Genomic DNA, 18,780 nt, shown 5'->3' with positions numbered 1-18,780 from the left:
CCCATCTCAGAATGCTTATGTAACAGTAGAAGATTGAGAAAGCAGGGTTAGAACTTCTTAAGACCCCATAGATTGTGATAACACAGACTTGTTTTCCTCTTAGCTTGGTGTCTGTTATTTCGCTAATTTTTCAGGAAATCTCAGTGATGGGAAATGAAGACTTAGGTGAGACAATGTGTCAGGTTCTGTTTTCTCAGCCTATTAAGTGGCTGTAGGTGACCAAACCTTAGAGGAATGCAGAAGAGACAGCGAGGAGAAGAACAGGTACAGCTCAAATAACCACATATTAAGAGAGCGATACCAAATTAGAAAAAAAAGGAGCAAGCGGGCAGGGAAAGCAGACAAGGGGTAGAGTTGCACTCAATAAAAATTCAACAAAAGAAAAGAATGTAGAAGTGGATGAAACAAGATTTACTGCATATATATATATATATATATATACCCAGGATCAAAACCGGGGGGGGGGGCAAGCCATGGTCACAGATACCGAAGAGAAATATTATATATATATATATATATATATATATATATATATATATATATATATATATATATATATATATATATATATATATATATATATATATATATATATATATATATATATATATATATATATATATATATATATATATATATATAGTACAATGCAAAGATTTCACTTCTTACATTACATGAGGGATATCTATTGTAAATTCCACAATAGCTCAGAAACCAGCGAATCGCTCCACACAGTATACTGGCCGCCATAAAATGCCCCATACAGGATACTGGTCCCCATATAACGCTCCATACAGAATAATGCCCCCATATAACGCTCCATACAGAATACTGGCTCCCATATAACGCTCCATGCAGAATACTGGCCCCCATATAACGCTCCATACAGGATACTGACCCCCATATAACGCTCCATACAGGATACTGGCCCCCATATAACGCTCCATGCAGGATACTGGCCCCCATATAACGCTCCATACAGAATACTGGCCCCCATATAACGCTCCATACAGAATACTGGCCCCCATATAACGCTCCATGCAGGCTGTTCCCCACACATAATGCCTCATGCAGGCTGTTCCCCCCCCCACATAATGCCCCATGTAGGATGTCACCCCCCCCCTTATAATGCCCTATGCAGGATGTCACACACCCCCCACCTCACCACCACTCCCTTATATTGCCACAGGCCTCCATATAATAAAAAAATCAAATAATCACCTCACATCTCACCTGCTGCCGCTGCTCCGGACTCATCCCGCTCTGCGCTGTGACTGCTCAGGAGACATCACCGCGCCGTCTGACCTGAGACGTCACAGTGCAGCAGCCGCGGAGGATGCAGGAGCTGCTGCGGAGGCACGGGGGAGGGGTAAGTATTGTGCCGGGGCGCTGACTGTGAGGGCCCCCACCTGCTCAGGGCCCCGGCATTTGCCCGGGTGCTGACGCCGGCCCTAGTGTGCGGCTTGCGTGCATGCTTCTAGGGGGTGGGGGTGGGGCAGCTGCCCCCCCTGCCTCACGGTGGGTACGCCCATATCAATATATAAAAATATTATATATATATATATATATATATATATATATATATATATATATATATATATATATATACACACACACACAATGTGACTCCAAGTCAATAACACTTCTGTGAAATCTACCTGTCCAGTTATGAAGCAGCACTGATTGTGAATCAATTTCTCCAGCTGTTGTGCAAATGGAACAGACAACTGTTAGAAACCGACTCCACGAAGGTGGTATGAGGGCCTGACGTCCACAGATGGGGGTTGTGCTCACAGCCCAACACTGTGCAGGACGCTTGGCATTTGCCACAGAACACCAGAGTTGCCACTGGCACCCTGTGCTCTTCACAGATGAAAGCAGGTTCACACTGAGCACATGTGACAGTCTGGAGACGCCGTGGAGAGCGATCTGCTGCCTGCAACATCCTTCAGCATGACCGGTTTGGCAGTGGGTCAGTAATTGTGTGGGGTGGCATTTCTTTGGAGGGCCGCACAGCCCTCCATGTGCTCGCCAGAGGTAGCCTGACTGCCATTAGGTACAGAGATGAGATCCTTAGACCCCTTGTGAGACCATATGCTGGTACAGTTGGCCCTGGGTTCCTCCTAATACAGGACAATGCCAGACCTCATGTGGCTGGAGTGTGTCAGCAGTTCCTGCAAGATGAAGGCATTGAAGCTATGGACTGGTCCGCCCGTTCCACAGACCTGAATCCGATTGAGCACATCTGGGACATCATGTCTCGCTCCATCCACCAACGTCACGTTGCACCACAGACTGTCCAGGAGTTGGCGGATGCTTTAGTCCAGGTCTGGGAGAAGATCCCACAGGAGACCATCCGCAACCTCATCAGGAGCATGCCCAGGCGTTGTAGGGAGGTCATACAGGCACGTGGAGGCCACACACAATACTGAGCCTCATTTTGACTTGTTTTAAGGACATTACATCAAAGTTGGATCAGCCTGTAGCGTGTTTTTCCACTTTAATTTTGGGGGTAACTCCAAATCCAGGCATCCATTTGATTTCCATTGATGAAAATTGATTTTGTTGTCAGCACATTCAACTTTGTACAGAACAAAGTATTCAGTGAGAATATTCCATTCATTCAGATCTAGGATGTGTTATTTGAGTGTTCCCTTTATTTTTTTGAGCAGTGTGTATTCAGTGTGTACATTCACACTGAAGGCATCAAAACTATGAATTAACACATGTGGAATTATATACTTAACAAAAAAGTGTGAAACAACTGAAAATGTGTCTTATATTCTAGGTTCTTCAAAGTAGCCACCTTTTGCTTTGATGACTGCTTTGCACACTCTTGGCATTCTCTTGATGAGCTTCAAGAGGTAGTCACCGGAAATGGTCTTTCCACAATCTTGAAGGGGTTCCCAGAGATGCTTAGCACTTGTTGGCCCTTTTGCCTTCACTCTGCGGTCCAGCTCACCCCAAACCATCTCGATTGGGTTCAGGTCTGGTGACTGTGGAGGCCAGGTCATCTGGCGCAGTACCGCATTACTCTCCTTCTTGGTCAAATAGCCCTTACACAGCCTGGAGGTGTGTTTGGGGTCATTGTCCTGTTGAAAAATAAATGATGGTCCAACTAAAGGCAAACCGGATGGAATAGCATGCCGCTGCAAGATGCTGTGGTAGCCATGCTGGTTCAGTATGCCTTCAATTTTGAATAAATCCCCAACAGTGTCACCAGCAAAGCACCCCCACGCCATCATACCTCCTCCTCCATGCTTCACGGTGGGAACCAGGCATGTAGAGTCCATCCGTTCACCTTTTCTGCGTCGCACAAAGACACAGTGGTTGGAACCAAAGATCTCAAATTTGGATTCATCAGACCAAAGCACAGATTTCCACTGGTCTAATGTCCATTCCTTGTGTTCTTTAGCCCAAACCAGTCTCTTCTGCTTGTTGCCTGTCCTTAGCAGTGGTTTCCTAGCAGCTATTTTACCAGGAAGGCCTGCTGCACAAAGTCTCCTCTTAACAGTTGTTGAAGAGATGTGTCTGCTGCTAGAACTCTGTGTGGCATTGACCTGGTCTCTAATCTGAGCTGCTGTTAACCTGCGATTTCTGAGGCTGGTACTCGGATAAACTTATCCTCAGAAGCAGAGGTGACTCTTGGTCTTCCTTTCCTGGGGCGGTCCTCATGTGAGCCAGTTTCTTTGTAGCGCTTGATTGTTTTTGCAACTGCACTTGGGGACAATTTCAAGGTTTTCCCCATTTTTCGGACTGACTGACCTTCATTTCTTAAAGTAATGATGGCCACTCGTTTCTCTTTACTTAGAATTTGTATTATGGCAAGAAAAAAGCAGCTAACAGTCTATTCAGTAGGACTATCAGCTGCGTATCCACCAGACTTCTGCACAACACAACTGATAGTCCCAACCCCATTTATAAGGCAAGAAATCCCACTTATTTAACCTGACAGGGCACACCTGTGAAGTGAAAACCATTTCCGGTGACTACCTCTTGAAGCTCATCAAGAGAATGCCAAGAGTGTGCAAAGCAGTCATCAAAGCAAAAGGTGGCTACTTTGAAGAACCTAGAATATAAGACATATTTTCAGTTGTTTCACACTTTTTTGTTAAGTCTATAATTCCACATGTGTTAATTCATAGTTTTGATGCCTTCAGTGTGAATGGACAATTTTCATAGTCATGAAAATACAGAAAAATCGTTAAATGAGAAGGTGTGTCCAAACTTTTGGTCTATACTGTACATATATACACATATACACACAGTGTGTGTGCATAATCGTTTGTTTTTTGTGTGCAGTGTGATGGTGATCAGGGGGTGCCAAGCATACCAGGATGAGTGGGGCCATACATACCAGGATGAGGGAAGAGAGGTGCCATACATACCAGGAAAAGAGAAGAGGGGTGCCATACATACCAGAATGAGGGATGAGGGGGGCCATACATACCAGGATGAGGGGGGCCATACATACCAGGATGAGGGATGACGGGAGCCATACATACCAGGATGAAGGGTGCAATACATACCAGGAAGAGGGATGAAGGGGAACATGCATACCAGGATGGGGATGAGTGCCACGTATAACAGGAAGGAGAGGGCCATATATACCAGGATAGGGGATATTAACAGAATTTTTTTTTCTATTTTCCTCCTCTAAAACCTAGGTGCGTCTTATAGTTCGGTGCGTCCTCTAGTCAGGAAAACACGGTATATATTTTTTTTTCCTCGAGATTATGTTTCATGTAGGTAGTGATACTGAAAGTTTAAAAAAAGCACCAAAATTTTTTAAAAAAAATTTGATTAAACAGGAAATTTTCTGATGACACATACCTGCTGCCGTACACTTGCTGGCATCGCCCGAGGGCATAGCCCTAATTCTGTAGGGAGAATAGGGTATGTCATCGCCACCATATTTTACAGCAACCTGATAGCGGCCAGTTTTGTCAGGGATGTAGGATACAGCATATGTTCCATCCTTGTTGTCCAGGATTTGAGCCTTCTTTGGTTTACCTTCTTGGTCCTAACAGCAACAAAAGGATGCAAAACAAACACTTAAAATACAAAACCTCCCAAAACTTAATGACATACACATGACAGCATCGTGAACAGCTAAAGAAACACAACCCAAATCACAATATTGTTACAACAGAACAAACATCATTGAAAATTACTACTCCCTTGGAAGCCATAGAGCGATCATCTTCAGTTACAACGGCATGTTTTGAGAATTTGCCCAGAGTGTATTCTTTGTCCATCTACACAAGTTTCGGAGAATATTCCCCTAGGCTCAAGTTTTCCTTTAATCCCTAAACAAACAGCAATGTTTCTCATTACACATGATTTACACTTTGTCACTAGCATGAGGGAATAGCATTAAATCCCCAGCATCCTGCAATAGCCGATACTAGCAACTAGCGGAAACATACAGCCATCTCAAGCACTTCTTTTGTACCCAAAATCTTTATAGGTGTTGGAAGTTTGTTTGCTACAGCACTCCAAATCTGAGACTTAGAATAGATTTCAAGGGTTTTCCAGGACCATAATATTGATGGCCTATTCTTAGAGTGGTGCAGGTGGGATTCTTGGCACCCCTGATAATCAGGAAACAATCAGGGAGAGTGCAGAGAGTCAGACCCTCCACTGATTTGATATTAATGGATGCAGACAATACTAGAGGGGCATAAGAGGATAAAAACAAAGTAGTCACATCTATGAAATATGCCATAAATGTCTTATAGACGGAGGTCCGAGAGGTAGGACCTCCAATTGCCTCCAAAATTCAAGTCCTCCAAAAAGCAACCCACCAGAAGAGGCGGCATCCAAAAAGGTATGCATGGAGAGATGGCTGTGCATGTGTTGGTCATAGCCATTACTAGAGGGGCTTAAGAACAGAACAACAAAGTAGTCACATCTATGAGATATTCCATAAATGTCTGATAGACGCAAGTCCGAGAGGTAGGACCTTCAACTGCCTCCAAAATTAAGGTCCTCCAAAAACGAACCCACCAGAGGAGGCGACATCGAAAAAGGTCTGCATGGTGAGATGGCTGTGTATGTGCGTGCCTCTCTCCATTCACTTTTATGGGTGTTGAGAAAACAGCCAAGCAAGTGTGCCATCTCTCCGTACCCTCGTTGGCTCACCAGGTAGTATGGAGGTTGGAAGCCACCATTCAAGAGATGGGTATGAATCTTAAAAGTTGGTCCACATCTATCAGTCATTCATGGCGTATCCTGTGGATAAGCCATAATACTCCAAAGAAGGGGATATGCCTTTAATCAGCAACTGGTGTGGCCATTTTCAAAATTTGGCATATTGGGCAAAATATGGAGTTCCTGTGGTTCCATATTATAGACCTAACGATACCATGAGTGCTGTAAATATGGTGTCTCGATAATGTACCATATCCTTGCCCAGAAGCAAAGCTTCTGAAAACCATCAATTCCCAGTAGTCACATGCATGGACACGGATAGGCAAGATCTATGACATGGGATCCCACATACAACTATGGAAAAGAAAAAAAAAACAAAAAGGGTTTAATAAGTAGTTTGATCTAAAAATATCAAAACATAGACTACAGCAATGTTATATTATCCCAATGGGACAATATAAGACATTTTAGGGCATAAATAGATCAGGTTTTCTTTGTATTGAAGAGTGTGGGGACAAAACAAAAACACTTCAAGAATTAAAAACCCATAAAAATGACTTACAGTTACTTGAACGGAGAGATCTCCTAATCCGGCATCCTTAGCATTCACGGCAAAGTCAACAGGAAAACTAGCAGGGACCCCCTGTGAGCTGAGACCCGGGCCGCTGGCTGTCACTTTGCTTGGATCATATGTAGGAAGAACTTTAACTTTGAAAGGACTGGAAATAAAATGGAAAAAAAATATTAAAAAGTATAATAAGAAATAAAGTCGACTATGAAGAACACTGTAAATAAAAAAGATCATCTTGCAACTGCTGGTGCTTCACAAACGTGGAGAGAAAAGGAAAGAAGTAAATGATTTAGTGGTCACAAAAGGGTTCTGAATTGCTGCAATTATAAATTCGGAACTTGAAGGTTTGTCGCTATAATAGTGTCGATTCAACTTAAATAATCACTTTTGTTTCTATAAAACATAGGTATCGGCCAACGTAACGACTAGCAAAACAGCAAAAGTAAAGTGACGAGACCACCCAGAAAAATCATCCCATACTGCCGACCACTGGGTGTCTCCCTTCTGTCTAAACTTGTTGGTCCTCCGCCTATTTTCAAGTATAATCCATCTCTAGAGCAGCTAATTTGACTTACAGGAAAGGAGAGGCGGGGGTCTTTGGTCTCCTTACGGAAAGGAGAGGCGGGGGTCTTTGGTCTCCTTACGGAAAGGAGAGGCGGGGGTCTTTGGTCTCCTTACGGAAAGGAGAGGCGGGGGTCTTTGGTCTCCTTACGGAAAGGAGAGGCGGGGGTCTTTGGTCTCCTTACGGAAAGGAGAGGCGGGGGTCTTTGGTCTCCTTACGGAAAGGAGAGGCGGGGGTCTTTGGCCTCCTTACGGAAAGGAGAGGCGGGGGTCTTTGGTCTCCTTACGGAAAGGAGAGGCGGGGGTCTTTGGTCTCCTTACGGAAAGGAGAGGCGGGGGTCTTTGGTCTCCTTACGGAAAGGAGAGGCGGGGGTCTTTGGTCTCCTTACGGAAAGGAGAGGCGGGGGTCTTTGGTCTCCTTACGGAAAGGAGAGGCGGGGGTCTTTGGTCTCCTTACGGAAAGGAAAGGCGGGGGTCATCGGTCTCCTTACGGAAAGGAGAGGCGGGGGTCATCGGTCTCCTTACGGAAAGGAGAGGCGGGGGTCATCGGTCTAATTACAGAAAGGAGGAACTGGTCTTTTGTTTACTTATGGAAAGGAGGGGCAGGTCTGTCTCCCTACAGAGAAGAGGAGGGGGTCTATAGATATCAAGATATCATTTAGTCAACATTTTATGACCTGGAAGCCCAGACTACTTAGAAGGGTTAATCCTACAGACAGATTCCCTTTAAGGCCACGGCACCACTATCAGTATTTGGTCAGTATTCGGTCAGTATTTTTTTCTCAGGAGTGGGATCCAAAACCAGAAGTGGGTGATAAATGCAGAATTGGTGACTTGTTTCTATTCTACCTTTTCTCTGATTGTTCCTCACCTGTTTTTGTCTCCCACTCCTGAGAAAAAATACTGACCGAATACTGATAGTGGGGCCGTGACCTAATGGATAAAATTGCAAAATGCTTGTAAAAGCAAGAAACTTTTAACTTATTTTTAAAAATTCTCTTTGTTCTAGAGAACAAAGGGACTTTTAATTCTATATTGTTTGGTATTCTAGAGAGCAAGAGGTAGTCTACCAAGCTGTGGCCAGTCTCCTGGGCAAAAATTGCAGTGCTTACAAGCTCTTACAATCAAGCTTGTAAGCGTTGCTCTGAAACTACAGCAGATTCGGTTAGTGTCCGTTCCCCTGCGCTTGCAGCAGAGAGCATATAGTTTGGGTAAGTGGCGCCAAAATTACAACACTCCAAACGGTCAATCAATCAGGAGCACACCATCCAGCAGAAATCCAGGCAAGCAGAAATCCACGAGACAGGAGAACTTTGCTCTCCTTAAAAACAAGATGAGACAGTCCCTTTAAGCAAATCGCATAATATTTATTTTGACCAACACTCACCTACGAGGAATCTCTTCATCGGCGTATTGGACTGACACAGTGTAGGGACCCTCTACACTAGGGGTGTAAGCCACGGTATGTGTCCCATCTCCATTTTCTGTTATATCCACTGGCTCCACAACCCCTGGGGATGAAAATAAGATTTAAATATGCAATCATATCTCTACAATTGTCCAGACGTTTGCAGTAGGTGACTCTTGAGGTGTCGTAGAAAGATGTTGATGCGGCCACCATTTCCACTGGTGAAACCAGTGAGGAAATCATCTAGTTTTCTTCACAAGTTCTATGGTTTTCGATAGATTCGATAAATGAAGTTAGATAATATCATGCTCTGTTGCCATTTGGTCCTCAAGAACGAATCTTAGAACAATGGCCACAGAAAAAAGGGGACTTTGCCAAAATGGCCAAGCACATGTCAACAGAAAAAAGCCCGGATTAGAAGAGATTAAAAAAAAAATTTGACTTCATTTCTAAAAAGTGCAACAAGTTCTCTCAGCTCTTTCATCCACGTCAACCATAGAATCCCTTTGAAGGTTCTTGTTAACCATCTTTAGGGAATTAAGGTTTTGCTTTGTTCCAGGAGATTTTAAAAAGATAATACAATTTCCAACCTTTTGTAGAAAATATATATATTTTTTTAGTTAAAAATTTTAAAAATCTTGTAAATATAAAATGATCGAATGCAACCGATCTCCATATCAAAAATGGCTGAAAAATAATTGGCCGCTACAAGCAATATTTGTACTTTCTGTGTGCACTAGGTTTTCATCTACCTTGTAGACAACCATTGTTCTTAAATACCGGGATATCAGATATTTGTATTTATGGTGGACTGTAAGAGGTTGTCGCTAGTGATGAGCGATCGTGCTCGTTTAATCCTTTAACCGAGCATGCTCTGGTGCTTACAGAGTAGCTTTGGCATGCTCGTATGTTATGTTTGAGTCGCAGCGTCTGCATGATTTACAGCTGTAAGACAGCTTCAACACATGTGAGGATTCCCTAACAAACAGGCAATCCCTGCATGTATTGAGGCTGCCTTACAGCTCTAAATCATGCAGACGCAGGGACTCGAACATAATATACGAGCATGCCAAAGCTACTCGGTAAGCACCAGAGCGTGCTCGGTTAAAGGGTTAAATGAGCAAGCTCGCTCATCACTAGTTGTCACCCAAGAAAATAAAACACAATCATGTAAGTTTATGATGAGCAACAGATATCATCATATACTAATATATAGGCATACAATTTTTTTTTTACTAGAAAAGCTGTAGAAATTAGAATCCATTTAGAAATTACAGATGTAGTAGAGCTGAGCTTGCCATTTAACAAAGGTCGCAATATTAAAACATGGATCCAAAATAGGTTAAAAGGGTTTTTATCTGTCAGAAGGTTCAACCCCCCCTAAGGAGTCTATATGGGCATGTAGGTCATAGGAAGCTGAATAAAATGATACCTTGATATCTGCGATCCAATGTCTTATTCCTAAGAAAACCAAGTTTTTCTTAATATGTAAATTAGTTGTTAAGATCTATGGACCGGACATACATCTCCCTGAGAATCTTCCTCCAGAGCTTGTTTCAATTGAAAGGGGGGCATTACCAGTGTGAGACATGTAATAACTGACAGTCTGCTCTCCTGATCTACATGTAACGTCCCACTTTCATGTAAAACAAGCTCTGGAGGCAGATTCTCGGGGAGATCTATGTGCCGCCCATAGATCTTAACAGCTTATATACATATTAAAATAAAAAGCATAGCCAAAGAAATAAAAGGAACTTTCCAAAAATTCCCAAATAATTTAATTATAAATATAGCAAAAAGGCAAATGGTATTTACCAGCCAAGGTCACAGAAACAAATACTCAAACAGGATGCAGCAGACCCCATAAATAAAGGAGGTAACACAGGTACAAAATACTGCTGAAACAAATCACTCGCCACCTACCAGTTCATGGAGGGGGTGATTGCCCAGTATTGGAATTGCACATAGATGAAGCTTGCAATAGGGCGTAAATCACACATGTGAATTACAGTGCCTAGCTAATGGCCTACTGGCTACTATTCGATTAGGCGGGCTGCCGGGCACTCTTATCAGTGCATCACAGAGGTACAGTACCCAAGTATGCAAGGTCAGTCTAGTGATGAGCGAGCGTGCTCGTTTAACCCTTCCGCCGAGCATGCTCGGGTGCTTTCCGAGTATCTTCGGCGTGCTCGTATATTAAGTTTGAGTCCCTGCGTCTGCATGATTTACAGCTGTAAGACAGCCCCAATACATGTGAGGATTCCCTAACAAACAGGCAATCTCTGCATGTGTTGAGGCTGACTAACATCCATAAATCATGCAGATGCAGGGACTCGAGCATAATATATGAGCACACTGAAGATATTCGGAAAGCACCCAAGCATGCTTGGCGAAAGGGTTAAACGAGTACGCTCGCTCATCATTAGGTCACCATTGATGGGACTGGCTGCACCATGTAAAAATATAAAATGTGCCTAATCGAATCCTGGAATAAGACACTGGATTCAGCTTCCCATGACCTTTATGGCAATATAGACCGTTTAGGAAGGTTGATCGTACCGACAGATTCCATTTAAATGCATTAAAAATGTTGCACCGTTTGGCTTCTACAGGCTCATTAAACTTTGATGTGGTCTGTGGTGATAAATCAGCAGAGAAGAGCTCAGAAAACAGGAGATAAAAAAAAGTTAGTTACAAACTCTCCTGTCATAATAAGCTCGCTGATGGATGCTCAATTGACTCATTCTACAGGGAGCAAAAAAAAAAAAGCAAAAACAAAGGCTATAGAGGATAAATGGTACAATTTTTTGAATGAAACACAAATGCATAAGTGATTTTTAGCTGTAAATGGATTCATTTGAATACAAAATAGAAAAATGTCACCAAAAGGTGGAAAATCTCAGTTTTATCACATCTGTAAGTATAAAAAAAAAGAGAGGCCAAGTGACAGTTCATACAGAACTGCCTAGTTTTTGTCTTTATGATATTACATAAAGAGAGCAGATTTTGTAATAATACCAGGACATTCAGCTTATAATCTAAAAGTATTTTTTTTGTATCCCAGGCATGACCGGTCTCGTTGAGCGCAGTCCTTGGTATTATTAGAAAGCTTTTTCATTACATACATTTCAAATGTATTAAAATCACAGAGTCATTATTGGAAAGAGCCCATAAAACCCAAAGCCAAAGAGTGATTGTGAAGGATGCAGCAGCAAGCTATCCAGAGAAGCACATCCCGAATAAAGGAAGCAGACACCACGATACAAAAAGGTTGTAGCACGCACATTTACATGGGACTGCCAATTTCTGATTTATATTTATATTATTTATACACACAGAATTATACTCTCAATTGCAAGCCAGTAAGAATGATCTCTGGCGTTTAGATTATTTGGAACAATGGACAGTCACCTGTCAATCACATGGAACGCTATATAACCACTTCACTTCTATTAAAAAAAAAGTATTCCGTTCTTAAAGGGGACCTATCACTTGCCGTAAATATGAAAGTTCTTTTACCTGGTGTAAATGCCGCTGTTCTCCTGAATTTGGTGTTTCTTTTCTTTTGTTTCTTCGTTTCTCCGTTCTTGAGATATGGCCTCCTCTTCTTTGGATGTATATCTATTTAAAGCGACTGGGCATAGTCCTCAAGAGCTGAACATCCTGCCCACTTGGCTAACAAGACTAGATTTCTATGCAGGGAAAAGGGGACCGTATCTCAGGAACAAAAGAAAAACAATGCCGGATTCAGGAAAGCAAGGGCATTTACACCTGGTAAAAAAAAATAAGAATTTATGACAAATGACTGGTCCTCTTTAATGGCACATCTCCTAAACAGGTCTCATTCTAGTTGTGAATAAATGAGAGTCAATAATTTATGTCCGTGGCTATAAGATTGTTAGGTGCTTTACATTCTGAGCCACAGGTATGAAGGATAGATTTCCTTGAAAGAGCCATTATCTCAAGTAAGCATTAGTTTAAATAATCTGCTCATATAAAAAAGTGATGTATAAAATGTATGATGGCAAGAAACAGAAGAACATACAACAAAGTGTTAATCTGCTGCAGGCTGTGATTCCTCTGTGTTCCACAGCACTCTGTCCATATTCCCCAGTGATAGCCAAACTTTTTACTTCCCAATCTTGTTAAACCCTGAGCACAAGGACCTGGTTGTTCCATGTTCAGTCCAGCAATCATCAGCATAGTACTTGTCAGCTGACACCATTCAACAGGATAGCCTGCTGCATCTCAGGTGCGTTCCCACGGGGTCTGTAACACAAGCTCAGAGTAGCGGCTACTGAGGTCGATCAGGTAGCACAGCTTACAGCCTAAGAAAAAACTTATAGCTTAGTTTCGAAGAGTAGCGAGAACTATATGCGATTACTTAGAACTATGCCATTGGCTATAGGATTCCCCTGAGTAGTTCCTTTGGATTACCTATATTCGACTGTGTTGGTGTCAAGGTGAGCATTGAATAAAAATTATAAAAAACAAAAAAAAACAAAACTATAAATATATTATAGGGTATAATAGGTTAACAGGTTAGAGTAATGAAAATGTATATATACACTACCATTCAAAAGTTTGGCGGTCACCCAGAGAATTTTGTGTTTTCCATGAAAAGTCATACTTTTATTTATCAAATGAGTTGCAAAATGATTAGAAAATATAGTCCAGACATTGACAAGGTTAGAAATAATGATTTTTTTATTAGAAAGAATAATTTTCTCCTTCAAACTTTGCTTTCGTCACTGAATTCTCCTTTGCAGCAATTTCAGCATTGCAGACCTTTTGACCTTTTCTCAAGATTACCTCAGCTGTTAATTTGCTGAGGTAATCTTGAGAAATTTCCCCCCATACTTCCTGAAGCCCCTGCCACAAGTTGGATTGGCTTGATGGGCACTTTTTGCGTACCATACGGTCAAGCTGCTCCCACAACAGCTCAACGGGGTTGAGATCTGGTGACTGCGGTGGCCACTCCATTACAGATAGAATACCAGCTGCCTGCTGCTTCCCTAAATAGTTCATGCATAATTTGGAGGTGTGCTTTGGGTCATTGTCCTGTTGTAGGATGAAATTGGCTCCAATCTAGCACTGTCCACAGGGTATGGCATGGCGTAGCAAAATGGAGTGATAGCCTTCCTTATTCAAAATCCCATTACCCTTGTAGAAATCTCTCACTTTTCCAGCACCAAAGCAACCCCAGACCATCACATTACCTCCACCATGCTTGACAGATGGCGTCAGGCACTCTTCCAGCATCTTTTCAGTTGTTCTGCATCTCACAAATGTTCTTCTGTGTGGTTCAAACACCTCAAACTTTGATTCGTCTGTCCATAAAACGTTTTTCCAATCTTCCTCTGTCCAATGTCTGTGTTCTTTTGCCCATATTAATCTTTTCTTTTTATTAGCGGGTCTCAGATATGGCTTTTTGTTTGCCACTTTGCCCTGAAGGCCAGCATCCCGGAGTCACCTCTTCACTGTAGACGGTGACACTGGCGTTTTGCATGTACTATTTAATGAAGCTGCCAGTTGAGGAGCTGTGAGGCGTCGATTTCTCAAACTAGAGACTCTAATGTCCTTGTCTTGTTGCTCAGTTGTGCAGCGGGGCCTCCCACTTCTCTTTCTACTCTGGTTAGAGCCTGTTTGTGCTCTCCTCTGAAGGGAGTAGTACACACCGTTGTAGGAAATCTTCAGTTTCTTGGCAACTTCTCGCATGGAATAGCCTTCATTTCTAAGAACAAGAATAGACTGTCGAGTTTCACATGAAAGTTCTCTTTTTCAGGCCATTTTGAGAGTTTCATAGAACAAACAAATGTAACGCTCCAGATTTTCAACTAGCTCAAAGGAAGGTCAATTTTATAGCTTCTCAAATCAGCCAAACCGTTTTCAGCTGGGCTAACATACTTGTGCAAGGGTTTTCTAAACATCCATTAGCCTTCTTACACGGTTAGAAAACACAATGTACCATTAAAACACTGGAGTGGTGGTTGTTGGAAATGGGCCTCTATACACCTATGTAGATATTGCAATAAAAACAAGGCGTTTGCAGCTAGAATAGTCATTTACCACATTAACAATGTATAGGGTGTATTTCTGATTCATTTAATGTTAGCTTCATTGAAAAAAATGAGCTTTTCTTTCAAAAATAATGAAATTTATAAATGACCCCAAACTTTTGAACGGTAGTAATATAATATAATTATATATACACACACTATATATATTATATATATATATATATATATATATATATATATATATATATATATATATATATATATATATATATATATATATATATATATATATATATATAAACTTTTCACTACTCTAACACCAATGGAATCCAGCCATCACTGAATAGTTCTAAAGGAAAATTATTGCAAAACAGGCATACATAAAAATCATAGGGTCTCATAGCTAAAGTCCCTCCACCCAATGTTCTCACCCATTTTCTAGCTCCTAAGGAGTATGATGCCAACAAAAATGTCCCTTCCCCTCTGAAAACAATACAATACCCCCCACACGCACAGTATGACCACCCCTCAGTGGCCCCAGCAGAGTATAAAACTCCACAATGCCCCCAAAATAGAATGATATCTTCACAGTACCGTCTACCCCACTGTATAATGTCCCACCAACCCACCCGAACACACAGTATGATGCCCCCACAGTCCCCCTTACACAGTAGGATGGCCCTTTGTGCCCCCACAATGACCCCCTCCACAGAATGATGCCCCCAATGGTTCCATTACACCATTGTATTTAACAGTATCTGCATCCTCTTAATAAATTTGGCACACCTTTGTGCCAAAAAATGAAGTTTATGCCAGGTAAAATTACCTGTGAACACATCATGATGGACTTAAACTATACAACTCACTGATCTCAGTGAGTTTACATAAGCCTCAGCAATAAAAGTCACGGGCAAGTTATTTTTTTTATCTACCTATTAAAAATAGCTTTTTGGGGTCGCAGCTTCATGTTTGACCCAACCACCATGGCTCAGGATTAAAGAGGTTATCATATCGTAAAGATACTAGAGATTTTCTAGGAATTCTATGATTCTTGTCACTATACTTAAAATATGCCTGTATACTAGTTTAGTCCCATTCAAAGAGCTAAGTAGTAATACCACCCATAGCCCATGGACTGGAATGGATCCATTTCTGGGAAAAAGATAAAACAATTTTTATCCAATTTGAAACTTTTTTTTGCATTACAGAGAAATGTCGCCCAAGAAAGCCTAGTCTCACCCATCAAAAAAGGTAAAGTGCGAGACACAAATTTTTTGGAGATTTGATTGTTACTAGCTAGTTACAGACTCGGGAACGCACCTTTTAGATATATAGCAAATCATTCTCCACCAGTGAATATTGGAAGATTTAAAGTGACACAAAACCACAATCATTGACTAATGAGGAGCAGCCAGAGACAGACCAAAAATCAGAACTGATTAATATTCCACTTGTTCCTGGAGCAGATGACAAAAGTCCAAACCTGGCTCCTTTGCATCTCGCTTGAAGTCACCTTTAAAGAAATTTGAAATGGCTTTCATGGGGCTCCGTTTCGTTAAGGAGTCCGTCTCATTAACTAGAAATAAATACTGTTATTATAAATCATCTATTAGAACAATGTTAGTATTTATCATGGGCGTGGAGACACAATAACCCAGGGCGAAAAATATGAGACACAACAATGATAGCAGCAGATGATCTACTTTAGCTGAACCATTCAACTGGACATTTAAAGCTATGTCAATAGATCGGCAAGTATAAAACTTATTGTCGGGGTGCAATGCCTGTCATGTCCATTAGCTGTAGTGGGGCTATATTCCTGCTAATACTTAGGAAGGACCCCAACTACCTGGTATATGGAAGCAATAATCATTAACTGGTTCAGAGGGGTGATATTTTCTGAAAATAGAATATAGGATTTAAAAAGGCAGTAAACAACTAATGTTTTAATGGAGGGTGTTTAGTTAAAGTGGTGTCTATTCCTTGAATGGGTTATAACTTGTAGATCGGTTGCTGCCGATAGCAGGGTACATTTCTGGTGATCTTGGTTTTAGCTATCTTCACCTGTCCTATAGACAGTGAATGGAGGGTAGCACAAGAGGGTATTTCAGTCATTAAGTGGGTTAAAAGCAGTCAGACCCCTAACAATCAACCAGATATCAGTTAAAAATTAGCAAAGACTCTTTAAAACTGGTATACCACTTTAAAGGGGTATTTCCATCTTGTATATTTATTACATATCCACAGGAACCGCAATGGGAACCTTATCCACCCCAAAACAAGATCCTGACAGACACTGCTGTCAGGGGAGAGGTGGTTATTATTCCCTTTAATCTGTATGGTAATTTTGACTGCCTCTCCACTGACAGCGCCACATAACAGGCCCTATTCCCGAGATTTTTGCGACCCACATCTACTATACATTTATGACAGATCCTGTGGAATACCCTCTGAATTTGGGCACATACTAAATTGTAAGCAATCCGCCAGGAAAGCAGAAAATTACAGAATTTGGAATAAGTAAGCAGCGGCAGTTGCACAATGTAATGAATGTCTTATGTGAATCTAATGCAGGAAATAAGTGGTCATGCTAAAGAAGAGTCCTCAAACATAAAAGGGCTTGGCATGTTAAATGCTATGGGCAATAACCTGAAAGAATGGCTTTCCAAAAGTTAGAGCTAAATCGTGCTCATGTAAAAACGGGATTGTAGATTAAAAAATAAAATAAACCTAAAAGGTCCATCACATAGAGAATAAATATTCGAATCTCTTACCTCTGGGTCCGGTCACTGCAACACTAAGAGGAGCAATGCCGGCTTTGCTGGCGTCTACAGTAAACTGCTGTGGTATTTTAGCCCGTACGGCATTTCCAAGTCCAATTCCAGATACCTTCACTTTACTGGGGTCTACGACATCTTTCGCAGGGACTTTAAATGGGCTACCTACAACATGGAAAAGATAAAAACTCAGAAGGGAAAGACCATGTCACAGTTATTACATTCCCAGTCAACAGAGAGGCTGAAGTCTGTATGAAATCCAACAAGAGAATAAAAAGGAGATTATGGGAGGGTGACTCTGCACCTATAAAAGGAGTACCGATGCAGAAGCTTTTCGTTTTAGCACTCTTGGCTAATCAGATAAACCAAGATGGCTAATCAGATAAACCAAGATGGCTGGAGCAACAAGTCTGAAGCTAAAGCACCAAGTGGAAGCATAATTATTCTGTAGACCTGTGCACCAAGACTATGCTCTGTAGACCAGTGCACCAAGACTTCTGGCATATTTGAAACCTCTTGTATCACATGGATCCCAATTTTCTGAATAGCCACTATAATACTAAACTTTCTCCTGCAGCAGACACTGAATTGGCCACGGCTTTCCCTTGCAGAATTGGAGTAGGACCAAAGGTGAGCAGGTGATCTTCTTGGTGGTCCAATTTTGAAACTCCTTGTAGTCTACACAAGTTACTTGTATTTTCTTTTAAGACACATTGTACACTACGGAGGTATTTTTTTTCCCCTGAATTACTATAAAACCAGTAAGACATTAAGCGGAAAACCACAGACAGGACATGGTTCCCTCATTCTGTCACTGGTCCATTAATAAACGGAACAGGCTGGATACAAAATTACAGTAATAAATATATATATATCCCATAAAAAGTAAGAGCAGCATAGACCACAGACAGTGCTGTTTATTAGGTTAATACAGCAACGGTCGTAACTTATACCTAGAAATATTCCCCCTTACCATTTACAACAGAAGAGACCAAGCCAAACAAAGCAAAGGGCAGGACCTCACTGTACCTGGAATGTGTTCCCCGTCATACGTGATATTAACATCGTATTCTCCTGGAGCGTAAGGAATATATTCTACACTGCAGCTTCCATCCTTATTATCCTTACAAGACATTTTGGATTCGGAGGGACCCTCAACGGTTATTCCCAGACCACCAATTCCAGCACCTCTGCAACAAAACGTTGAGCAGAACAATAGGTTAACCTAAACATTTATTGCTTGACCCAGCAACAAAAAAAAAGCACCAAGTTCACGTAGAGTTTAACGGC

At 41.6% G+C, this 18,780-nt stretch overlaps 1 protein-coding gene across 4 annotated transcripts in view; it reads right to left on the bottom strand.

Moving 5' to 3' along the window:
• FLNB (filamin B) overlaps positions 1 to 18,780 on the bottom strand; it is a 243,583-nt gene that overhangs the window by 33,014 nt on the left and 191,789 nt on the right. For 2 of the 4 annotated variants that reach the window (XM_073644626.1, XM_073644627.1), the window contains exons 24-29: positions 18,520 to 18,680; positions 17,488 to 17,655; positions 16,197 to 16,289; positions 8,673 to 8,796; positions 6,716 to 6,872; positions 4,834 to 5,023 (exon numbers count right to left, since the gene is read on the bottom strand). In XM_073644626.1, the coding sequence (XP_073500727.1) occupies positions 4,834 to 5,023; positions 6,716 to 6,872; positions 8,673 to 8,796; positions 16,197 to 16,289; positions 17,488 to 17,655; positions 18,520 to 18,680 (893 nt within the window). The remainder of the gene's footprint in view (positions 1 to 4,833; positions 5,024 to 6,715; positions 6,873 to 8,672; positions 8,797 to 16,196; positions 16,290 to 17,487; positions 17,656 to 18,519; positions 18,681 to 18,780) is intronic. The other 2 variants (XM_073644628.1, XM_073644629.1) reach the window with 1 other exon arrangement.

The sequence above is a fragment of the Phyllobates terribilis genome, unplaced genomic scaffold (genome assembly GCF_046119375.1).
Source record: "Phyllobates terribilis strain yellow unplaced genomic scaffold, ASM4611937v1 Scaffold_8__6_contigs__length_399053987, whole genome shotgun sequence".
NCBI classification, from domain to species: Eukaryota; Metazoa; Chordata; class Amphibia; order Anura; family Dendrobatidae; genus Phyllobates; species Phyllobates terribilis.
This window is presented reverse-complemented; position numbering and strand designations above follow the sequence as displayed.